Source organism: Anas platyrhynchos, chromosome 17 (assembly GCF_047663525.1).
Source record: "Anas platyrhynchos isolate ZD024472 breed Pekin duck chromosome 17, IASCAAS_PekinDuck_T2T, whole genome shotgun sequence".
In the NCBI taxonomy this organism is placed as follows: domain Eukaryota; kingdom Metazoa; phylum Chordata; class Aves; order Anseriformes; family Anatidae; genus Anas; species Anas platyrhynchos.
The window spans coordinates 648,617-672,097 of NC_092603.1; the positions used below are offsets into that span (position 1 = coordinate 648,617).

General features: G+C 61.9%; 1 protein-coding gene across 1 annotated transcript; it reads left to right on the forward strand.

Annotated features, from left to right (window-relative positions):
* The first annotated feature begins 385 nt into the window (after nt 1-385).
* VARS2 (valyl-tRNA synthetase 2, mitochondrial) lies at nt 386-23,383 on the forward strand. The gene is made up of 24 exons (XM_072025043.1): nt 386-516; nt 1,686-1,783; nt 2,442-2,523; nt 2,624-2,743; nt 2,827-2,938; nt 5,111-5,199; nt 5,660-5,750; nt 7,274-7,404; nt 12,009-12,112; nt 12,214-12,312; nt 12,380-12,457; nt 13,974-14,218; nt 15,267-15,337; nt 15,431-15,556; nt 15,662-15,766; nt 17,861-17,929; nt 18,016-18,091; nt 18,184-18,311; nt 18,389-18,541; nt 20,366-20,566; nt 20,654-20,765; nt 21,666-21,844; nt 22,966-23,097; nt 23,274-23,383. The coding sequence occupies exons 1-24, from the start codon at nt 457-459 to the stop codon at nt 23,358-23,360; spliced, it is 2,748 nt and encodes a 915-aa protein (XP_071881144.1). The 5' UTR covers nt 386-456; the 3' UTR covers nt 23,361-23,383.
* Nucleotides 23,384-23,481: the final 98 nt, after the last annotated feature.

Consider the following 23,481-nt stretch of genomic DNA (forward strand, 5'->3'; position numbering starts at 1 on the left):
GGGGGTTGGGGATTTTTGGGAGGATTTGGGGTTTTTGAAGGGATTTGGGGTTTTGGGGAGGGGGTTGGGGTTTTTGGGAGGATTTGGGGTTTTTGGAGGGATTTGGGGTTTGGGGGGGTTGGGGTTTTGGGGAGGGGGTTGGGGTTTTTGGGAGGATTTAGGGTTTTTGTGGGGTTTGGGGTTTTTGGGGGGATTTGGGGTTTTTGGGGGGATTTGGGGTTTTTGGGGGGGTTTAGGGGTTTTGGGGGGGTTGGGTTTTTGGGGGGATTTGGGGTTTTTAGGGGGGGTTAGGATTTTTGGGAGGATTTGGGGTTTTTGGAGGGTTTAGGGGTTTTGGGGGGGTTGGGGTTTTTGGGGTGTTTTTTGGGATTTTTTTGGGGGGGGGTTTGGGTTTGGGGGGGGGTGTTTTTTGGGGTATTTTTGGGGTTTTTGGTTAACCCCCCGTGCAGGCGCCGCATGCAGGGCTGGGCCGTGCTCTGGCTGCCCGGCACCGACCACGCCGGCATCGCCACCCAGGTCAGTCCCAAAATGTCCCCAAATTGTCCCCAAATGTCCCCAAATGTCCCCAAAATGTCCCTAACAACCCCCAATGTCCCCCAGTGTCCCCAAATTGTCCCCAAATGGCCCCAAAATGGCCCCAAAATGTCCCCAAAATGGCCCCAAATTGTCCCCAAGTGTCCCCAAATTGTCCCCAAATGTCCCCAAGCCCCCCCAAATGTCCCCAATGTCCCTCCCCAGTGTCCCCCAGCCCCCCCCCAATGTCCCCAAGTGTCCCCAAGGCTCCCCAAGTGTCCCCAAATTGTCCCCAAATGTCCCCAATGTCCCCCCAAATGTCCCCAAGACCCCCCCCAATGCCCCCCAAACGTCCCCAAGGCCCCCCAAAATGTCCCCAATGCCCCCTCCAGTGTCCCCAAGGCCCCCCCAAATGTCCCCAGTGTCCCTCCCCAGCCCCCCCCGATGTCCCCAAATGTCCCCAAAGCCCCTCCCAATGCCCCCCAAATGTCCCCAATACCCCCCCAAATGTCCCCAATGTCCCTCCCCAGTGTCCCCCAGCCCCCCCCAAAATGTCCCCAAGGCCCCTCCCCAAGCCCCCCCAAATGTCCCCAATGCCCCTCCCCAATGTCCCCAAATGTCCCCAAGCCTCCCCAAAATGTCCCCAAGGCCCCCCCAAATGTCCCCAATGTCCCTCCCCAGCCCCCCCCAATGTCCCCAATGCCCCCCAAACGTCCCCAAGGCCCCCCCAAATGTCCCAGTGTCCCTCCCCGGCCCCCCCCCCAATGTCCCCAAGTGTCCCCAGTGCCCCCCCAAATGTCCCCAAGCTCCCCCCGATGTCCCCAAGCGCCCCCCCAATGTCCCCAAATGTCCCCAAGCCCCCCCGGTGTCCCCAATCCCCCCCCAAATGTCCCCAAGTGTCCCCAACACCCCCCCCGATGTCCCCAAATGTCCCCAAGCCCCCCCAAATGTCCCCAATACCCCCCAAATGTCCCCAATACCCCCCAAATGTCCCCAATGTCCCCCAAATGTCCCCAAGGCCCCTCCCAATGCCCCCCAAATGTCCCCAATGCCCCCTCAACGTCCCCAAGGCCCCCCCAAATGTCCCCAACGCCCCTCCCCAGCCCCCCCCGATGTCCCCAATCCCCCCCCGATGTCCCCAAATGTCCCCAAATGTCCCCAAATGTCCCCAGGCGGCGGTGGAGCGCTGGCTGTGGCAGCAGCGGGGGCTGCGGCGCCAGGAGCTGAGCAGGGCCCAGTTCCTGACCGAGCTCTGGGACTGGAAGGAGCGGTGAGGGGGGGGGGGGGGGGGGGCGCGGGGGGGGTTGGGGACATTTTGGGGGGGCCTTGGGGACATTTGGGGACATCGGGGGGGGGCTGGGGACACTGGGAGGGGGCTGGGGGGGACATTTGGGGGACATTGGGGGGCATTGGGGGGGTCTTGGGGATATTTGGGGGGCATTGGGATATTTGGGGGGGGGTTGGGGACATTTGGGGGGCCTTGGGGACATTGGGGGGGCTTGGGGACACTTGGGGACATTTTGGGGGGCCTTGGGGACATTTGGGGACATCGGGGGGGCTTGGGGACACTTTGGGGACGCGAGGAGGGGACCCGAGAAAGGATTTGGGACCCCCCCATCAGGGAGGTGGCACCTTGGGGACCCCCCCATGGGAAAGTGACCCCGGGGGGGGGAGTGACACTTTGGGGACACTTTGGGGACACTTTGGGGACATTTTGGGGACATTTTGGGACACTTTGGCACCGTGCCACGCGGGGAGGCGCCACCTTGGGACCCCTTTAATTGGGGAATCGACCCCTTTAGGAACCATTTGACCCCCTGGAGACCCCCACGGGGAAGGTGACCCCGGGGGGGGAGGTGACAATTTGGGGACCCCCCCGCGACATTTTGGGGGGGGGGGAGGTGACACTTGTGTCCCCAACCCCCCAGCCACGGCGGCGCCATCCTGGAGCAGCTGCGCGCGCTGGGAGCCTCGCTGGACTGGAGCCGCTGCGCCTTCACCATGGACCCCGTAAGCACCCCCCAAACCCCCCAAATCATCCCCAAACTGTCCCCAAACCGTCCCCGAATTGTCCCCAAATTGTCCCCAAATTGTCCCTTTTTGTCCCCAGGGCTTTTCCCGGGCGGTGACCGAGGCTTTCGTGCGGCTCCACGGGGCCGGCTTGGTTCGGCGCTCGCGCCGCTTGGTCAACTGGTCGTGCGCCCTGCGCTCCGCCCTGGCCGACGTGGAGGTGACCTTTTTGTCCCCAAATTGTCCCCAAATTGTCCCCGAATGTCACCCCCAAGGGTCCTGACGGGGTTTTGGGGTCCTCAGGTGGAGCCTCGGGTGCTCGGGGGTCCCACGGTGCTGAGCGGGCCCGGCTGGCCCCGAGCTGTCACCTTCGGGGTCCTGGTGCGCTTCGCGTACCCCGTGGAGGGGGACGATGGTGAGGGGGGGTCCCCGGTGTCACCTGGGGGTCCCCGATGTCACCTGGGGGTCCCCGATGTCACCTGGGGTCACCTGGGGGTCACCTGGGGGTCCCTTGTCCCCTTTGGGGTCCATTCGGGTTCCCTTTGGGGGGTTTTGGGGTCCTTTTGGGGTCCCAGCTCCATGCGTGTGGCCCTTTAGGGTCCCTGGGGGTCTCCTTGGGGTCCCCAATGTCCCTTGGGGGTCACCTCGGGGTCCCCAATGTCACCTTGGGGTCACCTGGGGGTCCCTTGTCTCCTTTGGGGTCCCTTTGGGGTCTTTTGGGGTCCCTTTAGGGTTGACTTTGGGTCCCTTTGGGGTTCCAGCTCCATGCATGTGTCCCTTTAGGGTCCCTGGGGGGGTCCCTGGGGGTCACTTTGGGGTCCCCAATGTCCCTTGGGTGTCACCTCAGGGTCCCCAATGTCACCTGGGGGTCACCTGGGGGTCCCTTGTCCCTTTTGGGGTCCCTTTGGGGTCTTTTGGGGTCCCTTTAGGGTTGACTTTGGGGTCTCTTTGGGGTTCCAGCTCCATGCGTGTGGCCCTTTAGGGTCCCTGGGGGGTCTCCTTGGGGTCCCCAATGTCACCTGGGGGTCCCTAATGTCACCTGGGGGTCCCTTGTCCCTTTTGGGGTCCCTTTAGGGTCACTTTTGGGGTCCCTTTGGGGTTCCAGCTCCATGCATGTGTCCCTTTAGGGTCCCTGGGGGGGTCCCTGGGGGTCTCCTTGGGGTCCCCAATGTCACCTGGGGGTCACTTTGGGGTCCTCAGGGTCCCCTTGGGGTCACCTGGGGGTCCCTTGTCCCCTTTGGGGTCCCTTCGGGTTCCCTTTGGGGTCTCCAAATGTGCCCCTTGTCCCCAAAGTGTCCCCAAACCCATCCCCCGTCCCCAAAATGTCCCCAAACACATCCCTTGTCCCCCAAAAGTCCCAAAATGTCCCCAAATGTGTTCCAAAATGTCCCCAAACGCCCCCAAATGTGTCCCCTGTCCCCAAAATGTTCCCAAATGTGTCCCCATGTCCCCATTGTGTTCCCTGTCCCCAAAATGTCCCCAAAACGTCCCCAAAAGTGTTCCCCATCCCCAAAACGTTCCCAAAATGTCCCCAAATGCCCCCAAAATGTCCCCATGTCCCCAAATGTCCCTAAATGCCTCCAAATGCGTCCCCATGTCCCCAAATGTGTTCAATGTCCCCAAAATGTCCCCATGTCCTCAAATGTGTCCCCTGACCCCAAAATGTCCCCAAATGTCCCCAAATGCCCCCAAACGTGTCCCCATGTCCCCAAAAGTGTTCCCTGCCCTAGATGTCCCCAAACGTGTCCCCAAATGTGTCCCTGTGTCCCCAAATGTGTCCCCATGTCCCCAAATGTCCCCCAAACATCCCCAAAATATCCCCAACATGTCCCCATGTCCCCAAATGTGTTCAATGTCCCCAAATGTCCCTAAATGCCCCCAAATGTGTCCCAAAATGTCCCCAAAATGCCCCCAAAATATCCCCAAAAGTGTTCCCTGTCCCCAAAATGTCCCCAAATGCCCCAAAATGCCCCCATGTCCCCATATGTGTCCCAAAATGTCCCCAAATGTCCCCAAAACGTCCCCAAAATATCCCCAAATGTGTCCCCATGTCCCCAAATGTCCCCAAAATGTCCTCGAATGTCCCCAAATGCCCCCAAATGTGTCCCCATGTCCCAAACGTGTCCCCAAAACGTCCCCAAATATCCCCAACATGTCCCCATGTCCCCAAATGTGTTCAATGTCCCCAAATGTCCCTAAATGCCCCCAAATGTGTCCCAAAATGTCCCCAAAATGCCCCCAAAATGTCCCCAAAATATCCCCAAAAGTGTTCCCTGTCCCCAAAATGTCCCCAAATGCCCCCAAATGCCCCCATGTCCCACATGTGTCCCAAAATGTCCCCAAATGTCCCCAATTGTGTCCCCATGTCCCCAAATGTGTCCCATGTCCCCAAATGTCCCCAAAACATCCCCAAAATGCCCCCAAAACGCCCCCAAATGCCCCCAAATGTCCCCAAAATGTCCCCAAAACATCCCCAAAATGCCCCCAAAACGCCCCAAATGCCCCCAAAACGTCCCCAAAATATCCCCAAATTTGTCCCCTGTCCCAAAATGTCCCCAAAAGTCCCCAAAACGCCCCCCCCCCCCAGATCTGGAGCTGCCGGTGGCCACCACCCGCCCCCGAGACCATGCTGGGGGACGCGGCCGTGGCCGTGCACCCGGGGACCCCCGCTACCAGGTGGGCGGGGCCTAAAAATGGGCGTGGTCAGGGTGGGCGGGGCTTAGGGGGGCATGGTTCAAGTGGGCGGGGCCAAATGGGGTGTGGCTTGAGTGGGCGGGGGCTGGGATTGGCTGGGGCTGCCCCAGGGGGCGGGGCTTAGGGGTTGTGGGCGGGGCTTAAATAAGGGGGCGTGGCTTAAGTGGATGGGACCTTATGGAGGGCTGGGATTGGCTGGGGCTGCCCCAGGGGGCGGGGCTTAGAGGCAAAGGGGCGTGGCTTCGAGGTCGTGGGTGTGGTTTGACGGCAGGGGGCGTGGCTTGCGTGGGCGGGGCCTGCGTGGTCTTAAAGGGGCAATGCGTTGGGTGGGGCCCGGAGGCGTTTAATGTAATGGGGGGGGGTCTCTGGGGGGCGGGGCTTGTTTAAGGGGGCGGGGCTTGTTTAAGGGGGCGGGGCTTGAGGTGGCCACGCCCACTCCCAGCACCTCCATGGGCGCCACGTGCGGCACCCCTTCACCGGGCGCCTGCTGCCCGTCATCGCCGACCCCAGCGTGGACCCCGAACTCGGCACCGGTACTGGGATGGACTGGGACCAGTATGGGGGGCACTGGGACCAGTATGGGGGGCGCAGGGACCAGTATGGGGTCGGGGGGGGGCACTGGGACCAGTATGGGGGAGCTGGGACCAGTATGGTCGTGGGGGGCACTGGGACCAGTATGGGGGGGGCTGGGACCATTATAGGGGCAAGGGAGGGACTGGGACCAGTATGGGGCCAGGGGGGTACTGGGACCAGTATGGGGTCAAGGGGGGTCTGGGACCAGTATGGGGTCGGGGGGGGCAGTGGGACCAGTATGGGTTCAGGGGGGGCACTGGGACCAGTATGGGGGGGCTGGGACCAGTATGGAGGGTGCTGGGACCAGTTTAGATGGAACTGGGACCAGTTTGGGGGCAGGGGAGGGACTGGGACCAGTATGGGCTCGGGGGGATGCTGGGACCAGTATGGGGGGGACTGGGACCAGTATGGGGGGCGCTGGGACCAGTATGGGGTCGGGGGGGGCACTGGGACCAGTATGGGTTCAGGGAGGGCACTGGGACCAGTATGGGGTCGAGGGGGGGCGCTGGGACCAGTATGGGGGGGGGCTGGGACCAGTATGGGGTCGGGGGGGGCTGGGACCAGTACGGGGGGCACTGGGACCAGTATGGGGGCACTGGGACCAGTATGGGGTGGGGCGGGGGACTGGGACCAGTATGGGGTTGGGAGGGGCTGGGACCAGTATGGGGTGGGGGGGCACTGGGACCAGTATGGGGGGCACTGGGACCAGTATGGGGGCAGGGGAGGGAATGGGACTGGACCAGTATGGGGGGCGCTGGGACCAGTATGGGGGGGCTGGGACCAGTATGGGGTCGGGGGGGGCACTGGGACCAGTATGGGGGGCGCTGGGACCAGTATGGGGGGCGCTGGGACCAGTATGGGGTGGGGCGGGGGACTGGGACCAGTATGGGGTTGGGAGGGGCTGGGACCAGTATGGAGGAGCTGGGACCAGTATGGGGTGGGGGGCGCTGGGACCAGTATGGGGGCGCTGGGACCAGTATGGGGGGGGCTGGGACCAGTATGGGGTCGGGGGGGGGCACTGGGACCAGTATGGGGGTGGACTGGGACCAGTATGGGACTGGGATGTGGATAGGACTGGGACCAGTTTGGCTGGAGGACTGGCACCAGTACAGGGACAGAGTGTGGATGGGACTGGGACTGGGACCAGTATGAATGGAGAACTGGGACCAGTATGGGATCCTGGGGGGGGGCGAACGGGACTGGGACCAGTATGACACCACTATGTGAATGTGACTGGGACCAGTTTAGAACCACAACTGGTCCCAGTATGTCCCCCCCCACCCCCCCAGTCCCCTCCCAGTCCACTCCAGTTCCCCCAGTCCCCCTTCAAACCACTCCCAATCGAACCAACACCTCCCAGCCCCCCCAATACCGACCCCGCCCAATTTGGGGGGGGTACTGGTGATACTGGGAGGTTACTGGTGATACTGGGAGGTTACTGGTGATACTGGGAGGGGCGGTGACCCCCCCCCGGTGTCCCCAGGGGCGGTGAAGGTGACCCCGGGCCACGGCCACCCCGACCTGGCGCTGGCGCGCGCCCACCGCCTGCCCCCCCCCCGCGGGGTCATCGGGGACGATGGCACCATGAGACCCCCGGGGGGGGGGTGGCTGCAGGTAGGGGACGTGTCCCCCCCCCCGATGTCACCTCCTGTCCCCAAAGTGTCCCAAAATGTCCCCAGGGGGTCCCCAAGGGGTCCCCTGGGGTCTCCTTGTGTCCCCCCCGTGTCCCCTGGGGCCCCCCATGTCCCCTGGGGTCCCCTTGGTGGCCCTTGGGGCCCCCCCATGTCCCCTCCTGTCCCCAAAGTGTCCCCAAGGGGTCCTCAAGGGGTCCCCTGGGGTCTCCTCGGGGTCCTTGGGGTCCCCTTGGTGGCCCTTGGGGCCCCCCCATGTCCCCTCCTGTCCCCAAAGTGTCCCCTGGGGTCCCCTCGTGTCCCCCCCGATGTCACCTCCTGTCCCCAAAGTGTCCCCAAAGTGTCCCCAAGGGGTCCTCAAGGGGTCCCCTGGGGTCTCCTTGGGGTCCCCTTGGTGGCCCCTGGGGTCCCCTCGTGTCCCCCCCATGTCCCCTTGGGGTCCCCTGGGGTCCCCTCCTGTCCCCTCGTGTCCCCCCCATGTCACCCTGGGGTCCCCCCCATGTCCCTTGGTGTCCCCTTGGTGTCCCCCTGGGGTCCCCCCCCATGTCCCCTCCTGTCCCCCTGGTGTCCCCTGGGGTCCCCCCCATGTCCTCTCCTGTCCCCCCCATGTCCCCTTGGGGTCTCCTCCTGTCCCTTTAGGGTCCCTTTGGTGTCCCCCCATGTCCCCTGGGGTCCCCTTGGTGTCCCCCCCATGTCCCCTGGGGTCCCCTCCTGTCCCCTGGGGTCCCCCCATGTCCCCTCCTGTCCCCCCCCATGTCCCCTTGGTGTCCCCTGGGGTCCCCTCCTGTCCCTTTAGGGTCCCCTTGGTGTCCCCTGGTGTCCCCCTGGGGTCCCCTCATGTCCCCTCCTGTCCCCAAAGGGTCCCCAAAGGGTCCCCAAAGGGTCCCCTGGGGTCCCCCCCATGTCCCCTCCTGTCCCCTGGGGTCCCCCCATGTCCCCTCCTGTCCCCCCCCATGTCCCCTTGGTGTCCCCTGGGGTCCCCTCCTGTCCCTTTAGGGTCCCCTTGGTGTCCCCTGGTGTCCCCCTGGGGTCCCCTCATGTCCCCTCCTGTCCCCAAAGGGTCCCCAAAGGGTCCCCAAAGGGTCCCCTGGGGTCCCCCCCATGTCCCCTCCTGTCCCCTGGGGTCCCCCATGTCCCCTTGGTGTCCCCTTGGGGTCCCCTCCTGTCCCCCCCATGTCCCCTGGTGTCCCCCCATGTCCCTTGGGGTCCTCTCCTGACCCCTTGGTGTCCCCCCCCATGTCCCCCTGGTGTCCCCTTGGTGTCCCCCCCTTGTCACCCTGTGTCCCCTTGGGGTCCCCTCGTGTCCCCCCCATGTCCCCTGGTGTCCCCTGGGGTCCCCCCATGTCCTCCTCCTGTCCCCCCCATGTCCCCTCCATGTCCCCCTGGTGTCCCCCTGGTGTCCCCCCCATGTCCCTTGGGGTCCCCTCCTGACCCCTTGGTGTCCCCCCCATGTCCCCTTGGGGTCCCCTCGTGTCCCCCCCATGTCCCCTCCTGTCCCAAAATGTCCCCTTGGTGTCCCCTGGGGTCCCCCCCATGTCACCCTGGGGTCCCCCCCATGTCCCTGGGTCCCCCCCCGTGTCCCCTTGGGGTCCCCTCCTGTCCCTTTAGGGTCCCCTTGGTGTCCCCTGGGGTCCCCCTGGGGTCCCCCCATGTCCCCTGGGGTCCCCTCCTGTCCCCTCCTGTCCCCCTTGGTGTCCCCCTGGTGTCCCCTTGGTGTCCCCCCCGTGTCCCCTGGGGTCCCCCCATGTCCTCTCCTGTCCCCCCCATGTCCCCTTGGTGTCCCCTGGGGTCCCCCCCATTGTCCCCTGGGGTCCCCCCATGTCCCTTGGGGTCCCCCCCATGTCCCCTGGGGTCCCCCCCATGTCCCTTGGGGTCCCCTCCTGACCCCTTGGTGTCCCCCCCCATGTCCCCCTGGTGTCCCCTTGGTGTCCCCTTGGTGTCCCCTTGGTGTCCCCCATGTCCTCTCCTGTCCCCCCCATGTCCCCCTGGTGTCCCCTTGTGTCCCCCCCTTGTCACCCTGTGTCCCCCCATGTCCCCTTGGGGTCCCCCCATGTCCCCTCCTGTCCCCAAAGGGTCCCCAAAGGGTCCCCTGGGGTCCCCTCGTGTCCCTTTGGTGTCCCCTTGGTGTCCCCTGGGGTCCCCCCCATGTCCCCTCGTGGCCCTTGGGCCCCCCGTGTCCCCTGGGGTCCCCTCCTGTCCCCTCGTGTCCCCCCCATGTCACCCTGGGGTCCCCCCCATGTCCCCTGGGGTCCCCTCGTGTCCCCTTGGGGTCCCCCCCTGTCCCCTCCTGTCCCCCCCATGTCCCTTGGGGTCCCCTTGTGTCCCCCCCATGTCCCCTGGGTCCCCCCCCGTGTCCCCTAAGTGTCCCCCTGGTGTCCCCTGGGGTCCCCCCATGTCCCCTCGTGGCCCTTGGGCCCCCCCCCGTGTCCCCTGGGGTCCCCTCATGTCCCCCCCATGCCCCCTGGGGTCCCCTCGTGTCCCCCCATGTCCCCTTGGTGTCCCCTGGGGTCCCCCCCATGTCCCCTTGGTGTCCCCTGGTGTCCCCCCCATTGTTCCCTTGGGTCCCCCCCATGTCCCCTGGGGTCCCCTCCTGTCCCTTTAGGGTCCCCTTGGTGTCCCCCCATGTCCCCTTGGGGTCCCCTTGGGGTCCCCCCCATGTCTCTTGGGGTCCCCCCTGCCCTCTCCTGTCCCCCTTGGTGTCCCCCTGGTGTCCCCTTGGTGTCCCCCCCTTGTCACCCCTGTGTCCCCCCCATTGTCCCCTGGGGTCCCCCCATGTCCCCTCCTGTCCCCTGGGGTCCCCTCGTGTCCCCCCCATGTCACCCTGGGGTCCCCCCCATGTCCCCTGGGTCCCCCCCCGTGTCCCCTAAGTGTCCCCCTGGTGTCCCCTGGTGTCCCCCCATGTCCCTTGGGTCCCCTCCTGTCCCTTTGGGGTCCCCTCGTGTCCCCCCCATGTCCCCTGGGGTCCCCCATGTCCCCTCGTGTCCCCCCCATGTCCCCTCCTGTCCCCAAAGTGTCCCCAAAAGGGTCCCCAAAGGGTCCCCTGGGGTCCCCTCCTGTCCCTTGGGGTCCCCCCCATGCCCCCCTGGGGTCCCCCCATGTCCCCTCCTGTCCCCAAGATGTCCCCAAGGGGTCCCCTGGTGTCCCCTCGTGTCCCCCCCATGTCACCCTGGGGTCCCCCCCATGTCCCCTGGGGTCCCCTCCTGTCCCTTTGGGGTCCCCTTGTGTCCCTTTAGGGTCCCCTTGGTGTCCCCTGGTGTCCCCCTGGGGTCCCCCCCATGTCCCTTGGGGTCCCCCCCATGACCCCTGGGGTCCCCTCCTGTCCCCTTGGGGTCCCCTCTGTGTCCCCTCCTGTCCCTTTGTGTCCCCCCATGTCCCCTGGGGTCCCCCTGGGGTCCCCTCCTGTCCCTTTAGGGTCCCCTTGGTGTCCCCCCCATGTCCCCTGGGTCCCCCCCCGTGTCCCCTAAGTGTCCCCCTGGTGTCCCTGGGGTCCCTTTGGGGTCCCCTCATGTCCCCCCCATGTCCCCTGGGGTCCCCCCCATGTCCCTTTGGTGTCCCCTTGTGGCCCCTGGGGTCCCCTCGTGTCCCCCCCATGTCCCCTGGGGTCCCCTTGGTGTCCCCCCCATGTCCCCTGGGTCCCCCCCCGTGTCCCCTAAGTGTCCCCCTGGTGTCCCCTTGGGGTCCCCTCCTGTCCCCTGGGGTCCCCCCATGCCCCCCCATGCCCCCTCCTGTCCCCCCCATGTCCCTTGGGGTCCCCTGGGGTCCCCCCCTTGTCACCCTGTGTCCCCCCCATGTCCCCTTGGGGTCCCCCCATGTCCCTCGTGTCCCCCCCATGTCCCCTCCTGTCCCCAAAGTGTCCCCAAAATGTCCCCAAGGGGTCCCCTGGTGTCCCCCCCATGTCCCCTGCGTCCCCCCCATGTCCCCTTGGGGTCCCCCCATGTCCCCTCCTGTCCCCAAAATGTCCCCAAGGGGTCCCCTGGGGTCCCCCCCATGTCTCTTGGGGTCCCCCCCTGTCCCCTCCTGTCCCCCCCATGTCACCCTGGGGTCCCCCCCATGTCCCCTCCTGTCCCCAAAATGTCCCCAAGGGGTCCCTGGGGTCCCCTCCTGTCCCTTTAGGGTCCCCTTGGTGTCCCCCCATGTCCCCTTGGGGTCCCCTCCTGTCCCTTTGGGGTCCCCTTGGTGTCCCCTGGGGTCCCCTCATGTCCCCTCCTGTCCCCCCCATGTCCCCTGGGGTCCCCTCGTGTCCCTTTAGGGTCCCCTTGGTGTCCCCTCGTGTCCCCCCCATGTCCCCTTGGTGTCCCCTGGGGTCCCCTCCTGTCCCCTCGTGTCCCCCCCATGTCACCCTGGGGTCCCCCCCATGTCCCCTAAGTGTCCCTTTGGGGTCCCCTTGGTGTCCCCTGGGGTCCCCTCATGTCCCCTCCTGTCCCCAAAATGTCCCCAAGGGGTCCCCTGGGGTCTCCTCCTGTCCCTTTAGGGTCCCCTTGGTGTCCCCTGGGGTCCCCCTGGGGTCCCCCCCATGTCCCCTGGGGTCCCCCCGTGTCCCCCCATGCCCCCCCCCCCGATGTCCCCAATGTCCCCCAACGTCCCCAGGGCGCCCACCGCTTCGACGCCCGCGAGCGCCTGGTGGCGGCGCTGGCCATGCGGGGGCTGTTTCGGGGCTGCCAGGACCACCCCATGACCCTCCCCCTCTGCAGGTAACCCCCCAAAAAAAAAACCCCAAAAACCCCAAATCCCCCCCCCAACGTCCCCAACCCCTTTTTTTGGGGACACCGAGGTCACCTCGATGTCCCCAAAGCCGCTCGGGGGACGTGGTGGAATTCCTGCTCAAGAGCCAGTGGTTCCTGCGGTGCCGGGAGATGGCGCAGCGAGCCCGAGAGGTGACATCGATTTTGGGGTGAAAAATCCCAAAATTGGGGCCGGAACAACCCCGTAAAGGTTTTGGTGTCACCTCCCCCCACCAGGCGGTGGACGTCCGGGAGCCTGAAGCTCGTCCCCAAATTCCACGAGAAGAATTGGAAGACCTGGATGGATAACGCGGGGTGAGGGGGACCCCAAATCCCCCAAAATGACCCCAAATCCACCAACGTGACCCCAAATCCCCCAAGTGGCCCCAAATCCCCCCCAAGTGACCCTAAATCCCTCCAAATGACCCCAAATCCCCCCCAAGTGACCCCAAATCCCCCCAAGTGACCCCAAATCCCCCCCCAAGGGACCCCAAATCCCCCCCAAGTGACCCCAAATCCCCCCAAGTGACCCCAAATCCCCCCAAAGTGACCCCAAATCCCCCAAGTGACCCCAAATCCCCCCCCAAGTGACCCTAAATCCCCCCAAGTGACCCCAAATCCCCCTAAGTGACCCCAAATCCCCCCCAAGTGACCCCAAATCCTCCCAAGTGACCCTAAATCCCTCCAAATGACCCCAAATCCCCCCCCAAGTGACCCCAAATCCCCCCCAAGTGACCCTAAATCCCCCCAAGTGACCCTAAAGCCCCCCAAATGACCCCAAATCCCCCCAAGTGACCCCAAATCCCCTCAAATGACCCCAAATCCCCCCAAGTGACCCCAAATCCCCCCAAGTTACCCCAAATCCCCCAAAATGACCCCAAATCCCCCCAAGTGACCCCAAATCCCCCCCAAGTGACCCTAAAGCCCCCAAATGACCCCAAAGCCCCCCAAGTGACCCCAAATCCCCCCCAAGTGACCCCCAAATCCCCCCCCAAGTGACCCTAAATCCCCCCCCAAGTGACCCTAAAGCCCCCCAAATGACCCCAAATCCCCCCAAGTGACCCTAAATCCCTTCAAATGACCCCAAATCCCCCACCATGTGACCCCAAATCCCCTCAAATGACCCCAAATCCCCCCCCAAGTGACCCCAAATCCTCCCAAAATGACCCCAAATCCCCCAAGTGACCCTAAATCCCCCCCAAATGACCCTAAATCCCCCCCAAGTGACCCCAAATCCCCCCAAGTGACCCTAAAGCCCCCCCGGGGGGGCCCTAAAGCCCCTAGGGGGTCCCCAAATTCCTCTCGATGCCCCCAAATCCACTTGGGGGGGTCTCCAAAATCCCCATGGGTTCCCCCAAATCACCCCAAATGCCCCCAAATCCTCCTGGAGGGGTCCCTAAATCCCCATTGGTGACCCCAAATCACCCCAAATGCCCCCAAATCCACTTGGGGGGGTCCCCAAATCCCCCTGGGTGCCCCTAAATCCTTCTGGGTGCCCCCAAATCCCCCTGAGGGGTCCCCAAAATTCCCCCGGGTACCCCCAAATCCCCCCGGTGGGTCCCTAAATCACCCCAAATGCCCCCAAATCCCCCTGGGGGGTCCCCAAAATCTCCCCGGGTGCCCCAAAATCCCCCCAGAGGGGTCCCCAAATCTCCCTGGGTGCCCCCAAACCCCCCCCCAAATGACCCAAAACCCCCCCGGGAGGGTCCCCAAATCCCCCCAAATGGCCCCAAATCCCCCTGGCTGCCCCCAACCCCCCCCAAATTCCCCCAAATCCCTCCAAGGGGGGGTCCCCAAATCCTCCCTGACCCCCCCCCCCAAATTTTGGCAGGGACTGGTGCCTCTCGCGGCAGCTCTGGTGGGGCCACCAGGTACCGGCGTACCGGGTGGGGGCTCCCCCCCCCGAAAACGACGAGGACCCCCCCGAAAACGAGGACCCCCCCGAAAACGGGGACCCCCCCGAAAATGGGGACCCCCCCGAGGGGCTCTGGGTCGTGGGGCGCGACGAGGACGAAGCCCGAGCCGCCGCCGCCCGCGCCTGCCGCTGCCCCCCCGCCGAAATCCAGCTGCACCGAGGTGAAGCCCCCCCCCCAAAATCACCCCCCCAGCACCCCAAAACCCACCCCAGCACCCCAATTCCCCCCCCAGCACCCCAAAAGTGCCCCCCAGTATCCCAATTCCCTCCCCACCTCCCCAAAATGACCCCCCCAGCACCCCAAAAGTGCCCCCCAGCACCCCAATTTCCCCCCACCTCCCCAAAAGTGCCCCCAGTACCCCAAAAGTGCCCCCCAGTACCCAAATTCCCCCCCAACACCCCAAACCCCCCCTCCCAATTCCCCCCCAGCCCCCCCAATAACACCCCTAACACCCCCAAAACCCCCCCAGCCCCCCAATTTCCCCCCCAGCACCCCAAAAGTGCCCCCCAGTACCCCAATTCCCCCCCCAGCACCCCAAAAGTGCCCCCCAGCACCCTAATTTTACCCCCCCTCCCCAAAATCAACCCCCAGCACCCCAAAAATACCCCCCAGCACCCCAATTCCCCCCCCACCTCCCCAAAAGTGCCCCCCAGTACCCCAAAAATGCCCCCCAGCACCCCAATTCCCCCCCCAGCACCCCAAAAATGCCCCCCAGCACCCTAATTTTACCCCCCCCTCCCCAAAATCAACCCCCAGCACCCCAAAAATACCCCCCAGCACCCCAATTCCCCCCCACCTCCCCAAAAGTGCCCCCCAGTACCCCAAAAATGCCCCCCAGCACCCCAATTCCCCCCCAGCACCCCAAAAATGCCCCCCAGTACCCAAATCCCCCCCCAGCCCCCCAATTCCCCCCCCAACACCCCAAAACCCACCCCCAATCCCCCTCCAGCCCCCCCAAAGTGTCCCCCAGTACCCAAATTCCCCCCCCAGCCCCCCAATTTCCCCCCCACCTCCCCAAAAATGCCCCCCAGTACCCAAATCCCCTCCCCATCCCCCCAATTTCCCCCCAAAACCCCCCCTTAATCCCCCCCAGCCCCCAAAACCCCCCCAAACCCCCCCCTCCTTGTTCCCCAACCCCCCCTAACCCCCCCCACCCCTCGAGGACCCCCCCCCAAAATATTTTAACACCCCCCCCCCCCCCCCCGCAGACCCCGACGTTTTGGACACTTGGTTCTCCTCCGCCCTCTTCCCCTTCGCCGCTTTGGGCTGGCCCGAGGAGGTGAGCGCCGATTTTGGGGGGGGGGGGGGGGGCGTAGGGGGGTGTCGCCACCCCCCCCGCGCCCCCAAAATTTGTGACCCCCCCCCCCCCCAGACCCCCGATTTTCGGCGGTTTTACCCCACGAGCCTGCTGGAGACGGGCAGCGACCTCCTCTTTTTTTGGGTCGCCCGCATGGTCATGCTGGGCCAGGAGCTCACGGGGCGCCTCCCATTCTCCCAGGTACATTTTTTGGGCCCCCCAAAAAAATTTTGGGGTCCCCCCAAATTTTGGGGTCCCCCCAAATTTTTTGGGGTCCCCCCCATGGGTATTTTCCCCCAAAAAAAGGTGCTGCTGCACTCGCTGGTGCGCGACGCCCAAGGGCGCAAGATGAGCAAGTCGCTGGGGAACGTCATCGACCCCCGGGACGTCATCGCCGGTGCTTCCCTTCAGGTAGGTCCTACAATAACAAAGGGCTGCCCCGGGAGACCCTACAATAACAATCTTCTCCCTCGGGAGACCCTACAAAAACAATAAGTTTTCGTTTTGGAGAGCCTACAATAAAAAAAAATGGTCTTTTTTTGGGAAAAAACGACGATAACAAAGGATTTCGCTCTTTGTTATTGTAGGGTCTCCCAAAAACAAAAGTTGTTTGTTATTGTAGGGTCTCCCAAAAACAAGAAAATTTGTTTGTTATTGTAGGGTCTCCCAGTTCTTTTCCCTTCTTAAGAGGTCCTACAAAAACAAGCAGTTCTTCCTTTTTGGGAGACCCTACAATAACAAACAACTCTTTACCGCCTTCGTTTGTTATTGTAGGGTCTCCCAAAAACAAGAAAAAGTTGTTTGTTATTGTAGGGTCTCCCAATTCTTTTCCCTTCTTAAGAGGTCCTACAATAACAAGAAGTTTTTTGCTTTTTGGGAGACCCTACAATAACAAACAACTCTTTACCGCCTTCGTTTGTTATTGTAGGGTCTCCCAAAATCGAGAAAAAGTTGTTTGTTATTGTAGGGTCTCCCAGTTCTTTTCCCTTCTTAAGAGATCCTACAAAAACAAGAAGTTCTGGCTTTTTGGGAGACCCTACAATAACAAAGAGTCCTTTTTTGTTTCTTTTTTGGGAGACCGTACAATAACAAAGAGTTCTTTTTTGTCTCGTTTTGGGAGACCCTACAATAACAAACAACTCTTTACCGTCTTTGTTTGTTATTGTAGGGTCTCCCAAAATCGAGAAAAAGTTGTTTGTTATTGTAGGGTCTCCCAGTTCTTTTCCCTCCTTAAGAGGCCCTACAATAACAAGAAGTTTTTTGCTTTTTGGGAGACCCTACAATAACAAACAACTCTTTACCGCCTTCGTTTGTTATTGTAGGGTCTCCCAAAATCGAGAAAAAGTTGTTTGTTATTGTAGGGTCTCCCAGTTCTTTTCCCTTCTTAAGAGATCCTACAAAAACAAGAAGTTCTGGCTTTTTGGGAGACCCTACAATAACAAAGAGTCCTTTTTTGTTTCTTTTTTGGGAGACCGTACAATAACAAAGAGTTCTTTTTTGTCTCGTTTTGGGAGACCCTACAATAACAAACAACTCTTTACCGTCTTTGTTTGTTATTGTAGGGTCTCCCAAAATCGAGAAAAAGTTGTTTGTTATTGTAGGGTCTCCCAGTTCTTTTCCCTCCTTAAGAGGCCCTACAATAACAAGAAGTTTTTTGCTTTTTGGGAGACCCTACAATAACAAACAACTCTTTACCGTCTTCGTTTGTTATTGTAGGGTCTCCCAAAACCAAGAAAATGTTGTTTGTTATTGTAGGGTCTCCCAATTCTTTCCCTTCTTAAGAGGTCCTACAAAAACAAGCAGTTCTGGCTTTTTGGGAGACCCTACAATAACAAACAACTCTTTACCGTCTTCGTTTGTTATTGTAGGGTCTCCCAAAGGCAGAAAAGATTTGTTTGTTATTGTAGGGTCTGCCAGTTCTTTTCCCTTCTTAAGAGGTCCTACAATAACAAGAAGTTTTTTGCTTTTTGGGAGACCCTACAATAACAAACAACTCTTTACCGCCTTCGTTTGTTATTGTAGGGTCTCCCAAAAACATGGAAAAGTTGTTTGTTATTGTAGGGTCTCCCAATTCTTTCCCTTCTTAAGAGGTCCTACAATAACAAGCAGTTCTGGCTTTTTGGGAGACCCTACAATAACAAAAAACTCTTTACCGTCTTCGTTTGTTATTATAGGGTCTCCCAAAAACAAGAAAAAGTTGTTTGTTATTGTAGGGTCTCCCAATTCGTTTCCCTTCTTAAGAGGTCCTACAATAACAAACAACTTTTTCTTGTTTTTGGGAGACCCTACAATAACAAAGAGTTCTTTCTTGTATTTTTAGGAGACCCTATGATAACAAACAGCTCTTTACCGTCTTCGTTTGTTATTGTAGGGTCTCCCAAAGGCAGAAAAGAATCGTTTGTTTTTGTAGGGTCTCCCAAAAACGGCAAAGCTTTGTTTATTATTGTAGGGCCTCCCAAACAAGGCAAAGCTTCGTTTGTTATTGTAGGGTCTCCTCTCTTGCAGGAGCTGCAGGAGAAGCTCCGGCGCAGCAACCTCGACCCCCACGAGCTCGCGGTGGCCTCCGAGGGCCAGGTGGGACCCGTGACCCCCCCAAAACCTTTCGGTGACCCCCCAAAACCTTTTGGTGACCCCCCAAAAACTTTGTCCCCCCCCCAGAGGCGCCAATTCCCCACGGCATCCCCGAATGCGGCACGGACGCGCTCCGCATGGCTCTGTGCTCCCACAACGCCCACGGTGAGGAACCGGGGAATGGGGGGGCACCCCGGGGTGGGGGGGGGGGGACACCCCAAAAACGTGTCCCCCCCTAAAAAATAACCCCCCCCAAGGTGACGACATCCGCCTGGACGTGGCCACGGTGCTGAGCTACCGCCACTTCTGCAACAAGGTCTGGAACGCCGTCAAATTCGTCCTGGCCGCGCTGGGACCCGAATTCGTCCCCCAAACCCCCGAGGAGGTAATTAAAAAAAATTGGGGGGGGGGCGCCCTAAAAACCCCCCCAGGGGCCTTCCTCCTCCTCCTCTTCCTCGTCAGGCGGCGCCGCGGAGGCCGATGGAGCGCTGGGTGCTGAGCCGCTTGGCGCGGGCGGCGGGGGAGTACGGGCGGCGCATGGAGGCGTTGGAGGCGCACGGGGCCTTGGCCGCCGCCCACCATTTTTGGCTGCGCTCCTTCTGCGACGTCTACCTGGTGGGTTGGGGTGGCCGGCCGTCCGTCCGTCCGTCCGTCTGTCCGGCCATCCCGGGGTTGTCCGTCTGTCCTTTTGTGTCTTTGAAGGCGTTGGGTTGACCGGCGCGGCGTTGAGCGCGGCCGTTTGTCCGTCCCGCCCAAATTTTTGTAGATCTTTGAAGGTTGAACCCAACCCATCTTGACCTCGTTGACCGTGTCCGTCTGTCCGTCCTTCCCAAATTCTTGTAGATCTTTGAAGGTTGAACCCAACCCATCTTGATCTCGTTGACCATGTCCGTCTGTCCGTCCCACCCAAATTCTTGTAGACCTTTGAACGTTGAACCCAACCCATCTTGACCTCGTTGACCCTGTCCGTCTGTCCGTCCCACCCAACTCCTTGTAGATCTTTGAACCTAATCCATCTTGACCTCGTTGACCATGTCCGTCTGTCCGTCCCACCCAAATTCTTGTAGATCTTTGAACATTGAACCCAACCCATTTCCATTTTGTTGACCGTGTCCGTCTGTCCATCCTTCCCAAATTCTTGTAGATCTTTGAACGTTGGACCCAACCCATTTCCATTTTGTTGACCGTGTCCGTCTGTCCATCCTTCCCAAATTCTTGTAGATCTTTGAACGTTGAACCCAACCCATCTTGACCTCGTTGACCGTGTCCGTCTGTCCGTCCCACCCAACTCCTTGTAGATCTTTCAATATTGGACCCAACCCATTTCCATTTTGTTGACCATGTCCGTCTGTCCGTCCCACCCAAATTCTTGTAGATCTTTGAAGGTTGAACCCAACCCATCTTGATCTCCTTGACCATGTCCGTCTGTCTGTCCCACCCAAATTCTTGTAGATCTTTGAACCCAACCCGTTTCCATTTTGTTGACCGTGTCCGTCTGTCCGTCCTACCCAAATTCTTGTAGATCTTTGAACGTTGAACCCAACCCATCTTGACCTGGTTGACCATGTCCGTCTGTCCGTCCCACCCAAATTCTTGTAGATCTTTCAATGTTGGACCCAACCCATCTTGACCTCATTGACCCTGTCCGTCTGTCCGTCCCACCCATCCCGTTACACCTCCCTGACCATCAAACCCGACCCATTTCCACCCGCCTCGCCCTGTCCGTCTGTCCGTCCGGCCCTGCCCATCAGATCCTCCCCCCATTGACCTCCCCCGTCCGTCTGTCCCACCTGACCCCACCTTTCACGGGGTGCCGGTGTCCATCTGTCCGTCCGCCGGGCTTCCTGGAGCCCTGACGTCAGCCCGGCCTCGCCTCGATGGGCGCGTCCGTCTGTCCGTCCGTCCTGCCCAACCTGTTGAGTCTCCTCGAGGCCGAATGACCGCGTCCGTCTGTCCGTCCAGCCCACTCATCGTTGACTTTTATCCACCTTGGACCACGTCCATCTGTCCGTCCACCAAAACCTCTCATTTCTCCCCAAAACCCCTCCATACCTCCCAAATTTTGGCCTCCACCCCTCCCTCCGGCCTCCCTTTGATGTCCTTCATCCATCTGTCCGTCTGTCCGTCCTCTCATCGTCGACCTTCATCCCCCCTTGACCACATCCATCTGTCCGTCCACCAAAACCTCTCATTTCTCCCCAAAACCCCTCCGTACCTCCCCAATTTCAGCCTCCACCCCTCCCTCCAGCCTCCCTTTGATGTCCTCCGTCCATCTGTCCGTCTGTCCGTCCTCTCATCGTTGACCCTTTGACCATGTCCATCTGTCCGTCCACCAAAACCTCTCATTTCTCCCCAAAACCCCTCCGTACCTCCCAAATTTTGGCCTCCACCTCCCCCTCCGGCCTCCCTTTGACCTCCGTCCGTCCTTTCGTCCCCCAGGAGGCCGCCAAGCCGGCGTTGCGCGGGCCGGGGGAGGCCGCCGAGACCCGCCAGACCCTCCTGAGCTGCGCCGAGCTGGGGCTGCGCCTCCTCGCCCCCTTCGCCCCCTTCCTGGCCGAGGAACTTTGGCAGCGCCTGCCCCGGGCCTCCCCGGCCTCCCCCACCATCTGCTTCGCCCCCTTCCCCGACGCCGCCATGCTGGTGGGTGCCGCGCCGGGTCCTTTGGGTGCTCCCCGCCCTCCTCCTTTCCTCACCCACCCTAATTAATTTTTTTTGCCCCCTCCCCAGGCCCACTGGTGCTGCCCCGAGGTGGAGGCCGAGGTGGAGGCCATGCGGGAGGTGGTCAGGGTGGTGAGGGCTCTGCGGGAGACTTTCCGCCTCGGCGCCGCGCGGCCGCACGGTGAGTGCCGCCAGGGCTCAAGATGGCTGCCGGGGAGGGGGACGGGCGGGGGGTGTTGGGGACGGGATTTGGGGGGAGTGGAGGGCCTCGAGGCCCAAGATGGCCACTGGGAGTGGAGGTTAGCAAGGCCCAAGATGGCTGACAAGGGTAGAGGTTAACAAGGCCCAAGATGGCTGCCGGGAGCCTCAAGATGGAGGCTGGAGGTCAATGGGAATGGGGGACGCCGAGGCCCAAGATGGCCGCCAAGAGGGGAGGACATCGAGGCCCAAGATGGCTGATGGAGGCCTCAAGATGGAGGCTGGGGGCTGATGGGAGTGGAGGACGTCGAGGCCCAAAATGGTTGACAGGGGTGTCAAGGCCCAAGATGGCCGCCAGGAGGGGAGGACGTTGAGGCCCAAGATGGCTGCCAGGCCTCAAGATGGAGGCTGGGGGTTGATGGGAGTGGAGGACGCGTCAAGGCCCAAGATGGCCGCCAAGAGGGGAGGACATCGAGGCCCAAGATGGCCAACAAGAGTAGAGGTTATGGAGGCCCAAGATGGCTGACGGAGGCCTCAAGATGGAGGCTGGAGGTCAATGGGAATGGGGGATGTCGAGGCCCAAAATGGCCGCCAGGAGGGGAGGTTACGGAGGCCCAAGATGGCCGCCAAGGCCTCAAGATGGCGGCCGGGCCCGTGGGACTACATGTCCCAGCATGCACCGGGGTGTAAGGGGTGGTCACTGGGGAGGGCCTAAGATGGCGGCGCCCAGTGGAGGCGGCCATATTGGAGGCGGGGCTATCCTGGGGTAGGAAGGTGATTGGTTGGGTGGCCATCTTGGAGGCGGGGCTATTTCTGAGGGCAGGAAGGTGATTGGTGGGGCGGCCATCTTGGAGGCGGGGCTATCCCAGCATGCTTTGCGCAGTGGCCGTGCGGTGCCCGGAGGAGATGAGGGCGGCGTTTCGGGAGCTTGGCCCCGCCCTCCAGGCCCTGGCGCAGGCGGGGCCTCTGAGGCTCCTCCCCCAGGGGGCGGAGCCAGAGCTGGGGCCCGGCTGGGTGGGGGCCCCGGCCGGCCCTGGAACCCACGTCTACCTCTGCCTGCAGGTGGGCCCCGGGGCATTGTGGGATACTGGAGGACCCCGGGGGATTGTGGGATGGTGGAGGACCCCAGGGGCATTGTGGGATATTGGGAGACCCCAGGGGCATTATGGGATGCTGGAGGACCCCAAGGGCATTATGGGATACTGGAGGACCCCAAAGGAATTGTGGGATGCTGGAGGACCCCAGGAGCATTATGGGATACTGGAGGACCCCTGGGGCATTGTGGGATACTGGGGAACCCCAGGGGATTGTGGGATGGTGGAGGACCCCAGGGGCATTATGGGATGCGGGAGGACTCCAAGGGCATTATGGGATATTGTGGGACCCCGGGGCATTGTGGGATGCTGGAGGACCCCGGGGGATTGTGGGATGGTGGAGGACCCCAGGGGCATTATGGGATATTGGGGGACCCCAGGGGCATTGTGGGATTTTGGGGTGACCCTGGGGGGATTATGGGATGCTGGAGGACCCCAAAGGAATTGTGGGATGTTGGGGGACCCCAGAGGCATTATGGGATGGTGGAGGACCCCAAAGGAATTGTGGGATACTGGAGGACCCCAAAGGAATTGTGGGATGCTGGAGGACCCCGGGGCATTGTGGGATGCAGGAGGACCCCAGAGGCATTGTGGGATGTTGGGGGACCCCAGGGGCATTATGGGATGCGGGAGGACCCCAAAGGAATTGTGGGATGCTGGAGGACCCCAGGGGCATTATGGGATGGTGGAGGACCCCAGGGGCATTGTGGGATTTTGGGGTGACCCCAGGGCATTGTGGGATGCGGGAGGACCCCAAAGGAATTGTGGGATGGTGGAGGACCCCAGGGGCATTATGGGATTTTGGGGTGACCCTGGGGGCATTATGGGATGCGGGAGGACCCCAAGGGCAGTGTGAATTTTGGGGTGACCCCAGGGATATTATGGGATATTGGGGTCACTTTGGGGTCATTATGGGATGTTGGGGTGACCCCAGGGATATTATGGGATGCGGGAGGACCCCAGGGGCACTGTGGAATATTGGGGACCCCAGGGATATTATGGGATATTGGGGGACCCTGGGGTCATTATGGGGTGCTGGAGGCCCCCAGGGTCCTTATGGGATTTTGGGGTCCCCCCCTGCCCCCCCAGGGCCTGGTGGAGCCCAGTGCCGAGCGCTCCCGGCTCAGCGCCCGCAGCCGCAGCCTCCAGCGCCGCCTCCAGGCCCTGACCCCGGAGGGGGGGGGGGACCCCTCCGCCGCCCCCCCCTCGCAGCAGCGCCAGGTACGGCCCCAATTAGCACTAATTACCGCTAATTAACATCCTTACACCGAAACCAGGGCGTTTCGCTAACGGGAGGGGCTTCCTTCGCCCCTTTCCTTCCTTGGGGGGGGGGGTCCCTGTGCCCCCCTCGTTAGCAATGCCCTAATTAACGCCCCCCCTTTTGTGCCCCCCCCCAGGTTGCCAGCATCCAGGCCGAGCTCGCCCGCCTGGCCCAGGCCCTGCAAGCCCTGGGCCCCCCCGAGGACGCGCCCCCCCTCCAATAAAACCTCATTAAAAAACCCTTTAACGAGCCCCCCGCCTCGTTATTCCCATGGGGGGGGGGGGCACTGGGAGGGGGGGGCTCAGCTCAGCCCCCCCCAAATCATTGGGGGGGAGGGGAGGAGC

What these genes read in the sequence shown, in the direction of transcription:
- VARS2 (XM_072025043.1), top strand. Translation starts at nt 457, where the DNA reads ATGCAGGGCTGGGCCGTGCTCTGGCTGCCCGGCACCGACCACGCCGGC. An exon ending in ACCTGGATGGATAACGCGGG is followed by an intron (nt 12,458 to 13,973) that starts GTGAGGGGGACC and finishes AAATTTTGGCAG; the next exon opens with GGACTGGTGCCTCTCGCGGC. An exon ending in CTTTGGGCTGGCCCGAGGAG is followed by an intron (nt 15,338 to 15,430) that starts GTGAGCGCCGAT and finishes CCCCCCCCCCAG; the next exon opens with ACCCCCGATTTTCGGCGGTT.